We start from the raw sequence: 11,742 nt of genomic DNA, 5'->3' as shown, positions 1-11,742 counted from the left end.
CGTGTGGCTGCTTAATTTCTGGTGCAGAAACTTTTTTTAAAGAAAGTGTCACCGGCCGGGTGGCTATCAGATTACTTTAGAGTGCTGGTTTAGCTTTTGAGTAATTGTTTCATAGTCCCTTCACCCTTTCCATGGCAGCCATTCAAAAAGAATAAAGAAGTAAACAAAGAAGATCGCTGCCATGGAACGACGAGAAGGGACTTCCCGTAGTCCTTTCTCTGTTTCCATGGTGGCCATTGCAATGTGAGGCGAATAAAAAGAAAGATGGCCGCCAGGGAGCGGGGAGAAGGGACTACATGTAGTCCCTTCTCCCTTTCCATGGCAGCCTGGACACAGCTGCGACCGGCCCGATAGAGGCTTGCTTATCCCTCGCTGGGTACTAATGATTGTTATTGAATTCCATTCATATATGTTTGCATTATATAAATCCAAGACATAGATACCAACATACATGTTTTCTCAACTATCGCACAACCATAATCTGCATGCAAACTACTGCTGTGAAGAAATTATAGAGTTGCTAATGTAGACAAAGTACCACTGTTTCCCTCAATACTCAATTATCACTCATGTTTCCAAACAAGTATGCTGAAATCAGCTTTGAGATCAGGTTCTGGAAGTGCTGCTGTTGTTAACATGGGACATTTGGCATTCCAATGCAGTTTATACAGTAAATTGAAGCATACAAATACCAGAAGGCAACAGGATGTTTAGAATCCAACACTTCTTGATTATTTCACACCAGGTCATTACACAACTTGGGATCCTTCCGAATGAGTTGCGCAACTTTCAAGACTAGAGACGGCCCAGAAGAGCCTGCATTATAAAGTCACAGGCTTGTAGTCACTATCTGTGTGCTCTCACAACTACCCTTTAAAATGCTATGATATCAGGGAGCGGGGGAGGAAGAGCATAGTTCCTCGGTGAGAATTTAGGGCATGCACAATACAGCACTCCCAACTCCCAGAAAAGCACTGCTGGCGCTTGGAGAGAATTTGCCAGGAGGTTTGCTAGGCACTGGAACTGCAGGTGCCAGGGCACAAATGGAGGTTGGGTGTAGTCTATTTGCTATTTTTAAAGAGGGCATTCCAGAGAGAGGAGGGAGCGGTGTAACCTTCCATGTGAGCACGGATAGCGCTTTCAAGACCATTCCCTTTCATCACTTCACTGTGTGTTTTTATTTTATTTTTCATACATTTGTCTGAAAAGCTCCTTGCAAATTTCGAATAATATTCAACCACCCCTAAGAAGGACATTATTTCACACTTATTGCAGGGAGATGTCATTTGTAAAATGGCTCTGACTAATCCCTCCCTTGGGGATATTCCTTCACCAGACAGACGATGACCCAAGTAATCCATTTGTGGGGTTCTAAAACAACATTTGGATTTTGAAGGGTTAGGCCTGTCTTGTTCAGTCTGTCTAGCACCTTTTTTAATTTGATGTCATGGTCCCTGTGCAATGAACCCATGACGAATATGTCATCTTGATAATAAAAAAAAAAACTCCTTCAATGACTCCAATGACATCATTTATAACGATTTGAAAGACGGCTGCATCCTTCTCAAAGCTGCTAATGTGTTCATGCTCTCAGGTAGTGGGACCAGGCCTGATTTGCATATGGCCTCTCCTCTTTCTGGAATGGCTTGGCAGGCTGAAAACCGATGGTCTGGCTGGTTACCCAGAGTGATGCCAGAGGGGTAAGATTCATTCTAAACCTTCCAGCCGTCACCTCCTTTGTTTTGCCATTGCTACCATATCAGCGCACCTGCATCAACTCCCTCCTTCCGAAATCACAAAGTTATACCCTTATTTGAAAAAATGCAAACTTTCAAAGCTGCCTTGTCAATTCCCAAGATGTAAGGGCCCGATCCATGGAATTTTTTGCACCGTTTAAAGTGACTTTGCACTGCTGAAAAGTGACTTTGCACTGCTGACACAAACCCTGATTCTTGGAACTGTGCAACAGTGTATTTTTGCATTGCAAAGTCGGTGCAAAGCCATGTGACTTTGCACTGCAAAAATACACTTTGCGCAGTTCCATAAATCAGGGTTTGTGTCGGCAGTGCAAAGTCACTTTTCAGCAGTGCAAAGTCACTTTGTCCTGTGCAAACATTTCCATGAATCGGGCCTAAATTCCATAACTAACAGCCTGATTCATTGCATTTTTTGCACGGTTCGAAGTGACTTTGCACTACCGCCAGAAACCCTGATTCATGGAACTGCGCAAAGTGTATTTTTGCAGTCTGTGCACAGCCATTTTGTACAGCAGAAATGCCTATACACTGACTTTGCAGTGCAAAAATGCACTTTGCATAGCTCCATGAATCAGGGTTTGTGTCGGCAGTGCAAAGTCACTTTGATTTACCTCTTCGCTTCATTTTCCAGCACTGACAAGGCTGAGATTTTTATGCAGGCATAAAACAAATGGATTTCTATAGAATGCGTCTTCGTTTTGCACCTGCTAAAGGCCAGGCAGATTGGCTAGTAAGCGTAGTTTGCAGGTGGTATTTATTTGCTCACAAGAAGGAGAGGAAAATTAAAGAGTTAGGGGGGGCATGTTGCACTGAGTGGGGCAGAAAATGAAAGTGTAAAAGCAAGGCGTGAAGTGTTAGGCTTTCATTTTGCTCTCCATCTTATTTTTGTGACTTTCCAGGGTATAGGAGGGCAGCAAAGCTGAGTTTGCAAGTCTTCTCTGTCTCGGAAGAGCACTCATGTTTATGCCCGCTTGAGGTTTTCATGTGGGCGTAAAACCAAAGCAGTCCCATGAAATACGCCTGGCATTTACACCTGCTGCATAGCAGGTGGATTTGACAGGAATCCATTATAAGACGGTTCTTGCAAAGCGTAATTGCAAGGTGGCATTTCATGTCTCATAAACTGGAGAGTAAAGGTGAAGATTAAAGGCCATTTACACCTTGATTTACTCTTTCCAATGACACTCCTCGCTGTAAATTGCATGCCGGGGACCCAACATCACCGATGTGCTAAGATTGGCGTCCTCTGCATGCAATTTGCATTTCTTTTGAAATGACCACCAGTGCATTTTCTGCTTTAAACTCGTGACCCTACTGCGAGAGATCTGTTCTCCGCGGCTTGTTTTCTATGTGACAGTTGCAATGTTGGTTCCTTTGCAGACTATATACATTGCCAGAGAGAAATAATAGCTGGTATAAGTCCTTTGTCCCAACATTCTAATGTTTCTCCTCCGATTCTCCTAGTTTTAAAGAGAACCTTCTACCCTCATTGGGGAGAATGTTTTAATAGCAATAATGGCCCCCGTTTTGGACCATTACCAGGTAGTATTGTCCCCGGCCCTCGTTAAATGCCTTCGCTCCGCTCAGCCACGTCCCCCCAACCCTATAATGACCACGGTTGATTGCAAGTTGCAAATGTCGTAATGATCTAATTTTTGTCCGGCTCCCTGCGGGGCCCTCTTTCAGCAGAAAACATTGAGCGTCATTTCATATGGGGCACAGCGGGAAATGAGGGCGTAATGCTTTTACGCCTCCATTTCACACCCTGCCCTATTTTCGAGTGCCAAACAAGATATAGGAGGGGCAGATAGCGGAGTCGAGATCTCTGCTGCGCTGTCCACTTCCGTCTTGGGCAGAGAGCGGAGTAGAGATCTCTGCCCCACTGTCCGCCTCCGTCTTGGGCAGAGAGCGGAGTAGAGATCTCTGCCCCACTGTCCGCCTCCGTCTTGGGCAGATGGCGGAGTAGAGATCTCTGCTGTGCTCTCCGCCTCCGTCTTGTGCAGAGAGCGGAGTAGAGATCTCTGCCGCGATTTCCGCCTCCGTCTTGGGCAGAGTGCGGAGTAGAGATCTCTGCTGCGCTGTCTGCCTGTGTCTTGGGCAGAGAGCGGTTTAGAGATCTCTGCCGCGCTGTCCGCCTCCGTCTTGGGCAGAGGGCGGAGTAGCGATCTCTACCACGCTGTCCACCTCCGTCTTGGGGAGACGGCGGAGTAGAGATCCCTGCCGTGCTGTCCGCCTCCGTCTTGGGCAGAGAGCGGATTAGAGATCTCTGCCGCACTGTCCGCCTCCGTCGTGGGCAGACAGCGGAGTAGCGATCTCTGCCGCGCTGTCCGACCTCCGTCTTATGAGAGTACTTCATTTTACGCCTAAATAAGATTTTCTTGCATGCACCCAATGAATGGAATCCTATGGATTTCAAGACAGGCTGTTAAAAGAACAAGTAAAGGCAATTGTACCTGGTTTTACTGTTCCCTTTACCCAAGGCCTTGTAAATGTTCAAAAGGGACTGCAAGGGGGCCCAACAGCACGCGAGTACAAACGTTGCTTCCCCCTTAAAGATCCCCTACCCCCCACAAGTGTTTGATAAACAAGTATGATGCACTCTTAATGCAAGGCCACATAGGGGAAATAGCCCCATCTAGAGGCTGCTGGGGTAGAAGCGAGACATGGCTGCAATTGGCAGTAATCTCTCACTGACACCCAGCAGGCTGAAAGCAAAGCTTGCACTCACTTATTTGTTTTAAAAGAACTACTTTCATCCCATTTTACAAAATCTCAGAACAAAGGCACTTGTTTCGATGAAGCGTACTTGCACTCGTTTTTAATTCTCGTATTTGTGATGTATTGCCGGGCTCGATGGCTGAATCGCTTTCTATTGCGGATGGAATTGACAAGAGGGTTGTTTTTCCAAATGTTCCTTTCACATTTCTTTGGATCTTCACAAACATATAATAAGCCCAACCCCCCCCCCCCTTGCAGGATATGGTTTCCAAATTTTGCAACAAAGAAAAGTAAACAGTGCTCAGGATATTGTACATTATGAAACATCTATGCATAATTAAAATAGGGACGAGTAGGTACTAAATTTAAAATACCATTGCTGACGTCCTTATGCTTCTACCCTGATTGAAAACGAGCTCTGACGTGCGTGGTGACCGGGGGGTGCTGGCGGGGGGGCTAGGGGTTGGCTTAATGTAAATTATGTAACATTGGTTACGCTGATGGCTGTGGGCCTCAGATATTTGAAAACAGAAATTGATGTTGATAGGTTATACAAACGAGAAGCAGCATTATTTTTAGCAGAATTTTGTAAATGTTGCGGCTTATTTGAAAATGGTGAGCTTCTAATGTTTTGTTTTCAGTGCAAAATCACTATATGCTGCGTTGTTATCTGTTATGCTACGTTACTAGGCTTTTATGCTGCTCCAAACCACCACCTCAGTAGTTTCACGCAGCCCAGGCTTGCCTGTGGAGTGGCGCACTGTGCTCCTGCCTAGAGTTTGCTGGAGCAAAGAATATGAGCCTGGGGAGGATCCGTAGATGGTAAAGTGGGAAGTGGGCCAGGAAGTGGGTGGGAATGTCTCCGCGGCCACGTGCTTGTCTTGGAAGACAGCGCTGGGAAATTTGTGTTCGATACCCGGTCCCGCGCGTAGAGGCTGGACTGTGTCATGAAGCGCGATATAAAAGTCCAATTTAATTTCTTTCTTTTTTTTTACACACACAGGGAGGGGAGGGTGCAGTGGGGTATGGGTAGCCCAGGGTTCTGCAAAAGGGTGGAGGGGTGATGGATCCTAAAGTGTTGCGATCATCGGGTGGCGTTTGCAAGGCAGACTTGGAGAATTGGAAGGGAGGACACAATGTAACGTTGGATGCATGAGGATTGAGAGCGTGCTCATTACATGATCATAACCTTGTGACATGCCCAAAGAAATGGACACTAGTTTTCCAGGCTGGGATTCCTTGAGTGGTTCTCAACATCCGCCTTTGTCTTGACGGGATCCCACTCCTAGCGTTTTAGTCTAAATGACTTGAGGGCAGCCCCTGAGATGTGGAATGCTCGGTTTTTCCCGCCCCAAGTATCTGTTCCCGAGATCCTTGGAAGAAATTATAATTTTGTGTTTGCTTTTATGGTAATTAATTGATAATGCCATATTCTGAGTACATTGCCTGGTGGCAAGACCTTCGCCCCTAAATTAAAAGCCTGAGCGAAGTGAGGGCATTTAACGAGTGCCCGGGACAATACCACCTGCTAATAGTCCACAAATGGGGCCATTATTACCCAATGAAGGTAGAATGTTCTGTTCAAAACTAGGAGAACCAGAGGAGAAACCTTAGAATGTTGGGACAAGGGACTTATACCAGCTATTACTGCTCACTGGCATTGTATTGCCTGCAAAGCAATCAACATTCCAACATCATGAACACACTTTATAAAGCCATTCCGAGGCCCATATCGCGTGTTAAGGACCTGGAAGACCTAGTTGATGGCCTGAGTGCAGCAAAGGTGTTTAATGGGGGGTTAGAGGTACACGACACCTGGTACGGCACAATTACTGGGTCCATAAGGCGTGTATATTTATTTATTGTATTTGTTGATAGTGCCCAAACCCAGAGCCATCACTATGCCCCTTTTGGTATTAAAATTAATGGCCATGCATTGGCCTGTGAATAGTACATGAATGCACATTGGCCCGGAGTTGGTGGCGAGCATGCTTCACATTGCTGCTGGAAAAACTTGATCATTCATGCTGGACAGTCTGTGGGCTATGCTAGTCTGCAGGCTATGCTAGTATGCGGGCTATGCTAGTATGCGGGCTATGCTAGCCTGCAGGCTATAGTAGTCTGCGGGTTATGCTAGTGTGCGAGCTAAGCCCGTCTGCAGGCTACGCTAGTGTGCAGGCTATGCAAGTCTTTGGCTATGCTGGTCTGCGGGCCATGCTAGTCTGCTGGCCATGCTAGCCTGTGGACTATGCTAGTCAGCGGGCTATACTAGTTCACAAGCTAAGCCATTCTGCAGGCTATGCCAGTTTAAGGGCTATGCTAGTCTGCAAGCTTTACTAGTCTGCTGGCTATGCTAGTCTGCAGGCTATGCGAGTCTGCAAGCTTTACTAGTCTGCTGGCTATGCTAGTTTTCAGGCTATGTTAGTCTGCGGGCTATACTAGTCTGAAGGCTATACTAGTCTACTGGCCATGCTAGCCTGCGGGCTATGCTAGTCCACGAGCTAAACCAGTCTGCGGCGGGCTATGCCAGTCTTCGGGCTATGCTAGTCTGAAAGCTTTACTAGTCTGCTGGCTATGCTAGTTTTCAGGCTATGCTAGTGTGCAGGCTTTACTAGTCTGCTGGCTATGCTAGTATGCAGGCTAGGTTAATATGTGGGCTATACTAGTCTGCAGGCTATGCTATTCAGCTTGCTTTACAAGTCTGCTGGCTATGCTAGTCTGCAGGCTTTACTAGTCTGCTGGCTATGCTAGTATTGTCTGCGGGCTATACTAGTCTACTGACTATGCTAGTCTGGGGGCTATACTAGTCTGTGGGCTATTCTAGTCTGTTGCTATGCTAGTCTGCAGGTTTTACTCGTCTGTGGGCTATGCTAGTCTGCAGGCTATACTAGTCTGCGGGCTATGTCAGCCTTCATAGCCTGCAGATTGTTCACTATGCAGTAACATTATGGAAGGACTTGCCATGGGGTTGCTGAATGCATGGAAACGGCTTCCAGTAGAAGTGGTAGTGGCCAAAAATGAGTGACGGGTTTAAAGGAGGACCTGGGCAGGCGGAAGTGGCAAACATAGTTGGGAGAGCAAAGACAGTGCTGGACACTTCCATGTGGATATTTCACGGGTTAAGCACTCGCTTCTGTCAGGTTTCAATCGGCTCAACCCTTCATTCTTCCGACGGTCGATAAAAATGAGTAGTACCAATAAATTGAGTAGTGACAGCTATGATTACAGCGCTTAGAAGCGGAAGGGTTCTGGCTGGTTCCGATGTATGAAAACACGTATATTAAATGGCAAGCTTAATGATATGGTCTTTGCGCCTCCTATCAGACAGAGTACTCTCAACCCGCAGCATTACACCACATGAAAATTAAACGACATACAGCATATTCAAGTATTTATAGGCGACTGTTTATGATGCTAAAAAACATGTGACACAAGGCCAGGAATCTGTAACCAAAATCATGAGTGCTGACTTGTAACATGGGCCCAGCAAGCACTCTGCAAGCTCTTCACCCCCCGGCGCCTAAATGCACTCTTATGACACTGGCGGAATAGTAACGGGTTTTATTACAGTGCTTGGAAGCGGAGGGACACGGCATGAGGCGCTATCTATTAAATACTGATACTGTTAGGTTTGCAGGTTCGTATAGACTTAGCATAGTATGACCCAGTCTCCTGTTACTGCAGTAGGTCTTAGGGCGGGCACTCGCAGGGCCTGCCACCCTCCCCCAGCTCCCCGGCCTCCCTTCCGGTCTACCCGTTAACACCCTCACCTAGTCTCCAGCTTTACTTTACCACATTTGGCACCACTGACAAATAGCACAGGCAACCTTGACATGCCAATGCTTCGGAAACGTCCCAAAGAACACAGCCGCCCAATTCTCTGCCTTTCTGCCAAGACCTTTCCATAGTGCTCCTGTAGCCTCCAAATACAAAAGTCACCCTTTTAGTGCAGGCCTCCAGGGCTGTGGAAGGGGGGAGATTGTACCAATGTCTAGGGGTTCGGCGTGGGACCAGGAGACCTCCATTCGTATCTAGCCCGCACACCACGAATAGCTTTTTCTGCCAAACCTATGGGCGCCTTGAAACAGGCTCGCCCCAGAGCCAGGCACTATATAAATAACTAAACATATGCAAACATTGCAAAACAGTGCTAATTAATATCTCTGGGAGCGCAACAAATGGACAGACACTGGAGGGTTGACCGCAACTTAGAACACCCCTCTCCCCCCCGGAACAAACACCTCAAGTTCAGTAGGGATTGGACTGGTGTTCATCTTCCCAACAGGCAGGGGGCTTCTCTGCACACCTGAATCGCCCCCCCCCCCCCGATCCTCTGAAGTGGTGAACTCCCATAGACTTCAAGGGGGCACTGTCCCAGACATCAGCCCCCCAGCCCCCTCCGTGAAGAGTCAGCAGGTTTGGGGGTCTGTGGGGGGGGTTGAAGGCACTGCCAAGGGGTTAGATGTAGCCAAACAGGTTGAAGACAGGAGGGGGCACTGCGGGCTTCGTGGGGATAGGCTTGAAGACCATGGGCCTGTAGAGTCTGTGCCCCTGCAGAGCCTCTTTGCTGAGCAGGTCCATGTCCAGGGGGGGCAGGGCGTGCTTCCTCCACAGGGAGAGGGCGGGGAAGGCCTGGGGACCGGGGTACAGCCCCTGTCCGAGGTGCTGAAACGGGCAGCAGCCGTACTGGTTGTCCTGGAGGTTGGTGGCAGCCTCCTCCTCCGCCCCGGGCCGGGCAGGGGGTGCCCCCGGACACCGCTTTCTCCTCCTGCAGGGAGAGGGGAAAGTCGGGGGGTCGCAGGGAGGGCCCAGTCCGGAGGGGAAGCTGGCAGCCAGGAGTCCCTGCACAGGCCTGGGCTCTTCCCAGAAGGATGCTGGCAGCTGCCTCTTTCTCATGGGCACATGGTCCGGGCGGCTATCCTCCGTTGGCACCGCCTGGGGATGCGGGAGGGCTGCCTCGCCCCCGCCCGTCGCCTGGGCGATCTCCGGGGTTGGCTCCCGCCGGCCCGGCCGCTCGAGGCTCTTGCCCGGGTGGCAGCGCGGGATCCGCGAGTACTTCTGCGAGAACCTCTTGAGCTGCTTCTGCAGGTACTTGCGGTGGTCCACGGAGCGCCGGCAGGGGGCAGACTTGTCCAGGGCCGCCTTGATGTCGCTGGAGGCCAGGTTCACGAAATTCAGCAGCGTCTTCACCTCGCTGTCCGCTGCCATCTCAGAGGGGGGCCTCGCCGGAGAGTTCCATTGGCCACCGTGGACCCCCACGACGCTCTTCAGAGATCTTGGCCACGCTCCGGGAAAGGACTTGTGGGCACCAAATAAGTTCAAAGTCCCCAAGACAGCTCCAGAAACGTTTGCCAAGTCTCCTACAGAGTTTCCAAAGTCCCCCAAAAGTTCCAGAGTCCTCAGAAACGTTTGCAAAGTCCCCTCAGAGTGTCCAAAGTCCCCAAAGGCCCCACAGTCCCCAGAAATGTTTGCAAAGTCCCCTGCAGAGTTTCAAAAGTCCCCCAAAAGTTCAAGATTATCCAGAAATGTTTGCAAAGTCCCCTAAAGAGTTTCCAAAGTCCCCGAAAAGTTTCCAAAATTCCCCCAAAGTTTCCAAGTTACCAAAAATGTTTCCAAACACCCTCTCCCACAAAAAAAAGAAAACACAGAAATTCCGAACGAAAGAAGCGTCCCTATGTCCAAAAAGGATTGCAAGTTAATGGGGGAAAATTGCCTTAAATTCGATTAAACTTCCAAATCCAGAAGAAGCGTTTCAATATCCAGCAAAAAAGGCCAAGTCCCAAAAAATTGGCATTTGAGCGTGGGTCAGAAACACAGCTGCGGAAGAAAAAAAATAGATGCAGAGGATTAGCGTTATAGGAAAACAGGCAAAGAACAGCAAAGAGCGACAGTGGCGGATATCAGGTTTGCAAAAGTAACAGCAATAATGGGGGTGACGTGCGTAAGGTGGGCTGGTCCGGGGGCATATGCGCTCGCCTACCTGCTGCCCCTGTGGAGTGCGCGCGGCACAGCCCTTGGAATGATCCGAGGAAGAGCCGCACATAGGCCCGTCCACACGCGCCCGCCGCCGGCTGCTACGGTGCTTGCTTTCAATAAAAGGAGACACCCTTTAAATACACAGCTCTGGAGCTCTCGTGCTTCGAGGGGGGACTGGGTCGTACCCGAGCAGGCTCTGGAGGGCAGCTGGATGCTGTGCGCCACTTGAGGGACCTGAGTGCATATCAACGACTGGGAGCCGGGGGGTGGCTGGCCAGACCAATCAGAGGGCACTTTGCGCGCACAAAAGCGCCCCAATCGAGCACAAGGCCCCTTGTCCTGCGCATTCTTGCCCACCACAGATTGTCACCATGGACACCCCCACAAAAAGGGGGGGGGGTCCATAAATGCCATCATTTCTTTGCCATTTCTCCACCACCCTGCCCCGTTCCCTCCCCCCTTTTATTTTTTTGTTGCCCCCATACAATCCAACATGATATGTTGATGAGCGGAGAGAGAGTGCGCCCCCCTTTTCTCCCTTGGAATAAGGGAAAGCTGTCTGGGGGCCTGGCAGCGGGCATGCTTGAGTGGCACGGGACAATGCGGCTTTGGGGGTGGTGGTGGGGGGGACAGGCCGGTCTGCTTTCTTAACTGCGCCTCCTGATCAGAGATGTCCCTTTTCTGTGGCGGGGGGGGGGGGGGGTAGTGATGTCAGAGTAGGTAGGGCAGGGCCCCGTCTCTAAAGAGATGTCCCCTCTCCCTGGGAAGCGGGCCTGGGCGCTCAGGAATCCTGTCCTTTGTGCGTGCCCCCTCGATTGAGCCGCACAAAGCCCGAATTACCCATTCAAACCCCCCGCACAAAGGCGCGGGGCCGGCCCCTGCTCCCGCATTTGTAGTCCAACAGCCGGGGGGCTCGGAGCGAGCCGTGGCGGGGGAGAAAGGGGCGCGCACAAAGCCCAGAGAAGCGCCATGGGCAAACATTTTCCCGTGTCATATTAGCGCGAGGGTCTCCATGCCCCCCCCCGCCACCTCCCCCCCGGGCCGGCCACAATGGCGCAAGTTTGCACACTCGAGGACTGTCACCCTGCCAACCGGGGGCACGCCCGCCGCGGGGGAGGACCCGGGCAGGCGTGCGAGATGCTAATTGCGCCGCTTCCCCCCACTGGGGCAGAGTGATGGGGGTCCTATACGGCTTCTGGCGGGGGTCTTCCCCTCGGAAACGCGCCCCTCATTCTCGGGCGCACAGTGGCCTTACAGACAGTGCGGCAGAGGCGGTCAAAATTCACTTCTG

The 11,742-nt window shown here is 50.2% G+C and overlaps 1 protein-coding gene across 1 annotated transcript; it reads right to left on the bottom strand.

Annotated features, from left to right (window-relative positions):
- Nucleotides 1-4,544: 4,544 nt before the first annotated feature.
- FAM181A (family with sequence similarity 181 member A) lies at nt 4,545-10,790 on the bottom strand. Its single transcript, XM_069637977.1, has 2 exons — nt 10,456-10,790; nt 4,545-10,292 (listed from the first exon to the last, which is right to left on the bottom strand). The coding sequence occupies exon 2, from the start codon at nt 9,681-9,683 to the stop codon at nt 8,934-8,936; it is 750 nt and encodes a 249-aa protein (XP_069494078.1). The 5' UTR covers nt 9,684-10,292; nt 10,456-10,790; the 3' UTR covers nt 4,545-8,933.
- Between the last annotated feature and the right edge of the window lie 952 nt (nt 10,791-11,742).

This window comes from Ambystoma mexicanum, chromosome 14 (genome assembly GCF_040938575.1).
Source record: "Ambystoma mexicanum isolate Mex_15411 chromosome 14, UKY_AmexF1_1, whole genome shotgun sequence".
NCBI lineage: Eukaryota > Metazoa > Chordata > Amphibia > Caudata > Ambystomatidae > Ambystoma > Ambystoma mexicanum.
The sequence above is the reverse complement of the archived record's forward strand: the minus strand, read 5'-3'. Positions and strand labels throughout refer to the sequence as shown.

Bases quoted from the DNA above. Each gene is read 5' to 3' on its own strand.
- FAM181A (XM_069637977.1), bottom strand. From the start codon at position 9,683: ATGGCAGCGGACAGCGAGGTGAAGACGCTGCTGAATTTCGTGAACCTG.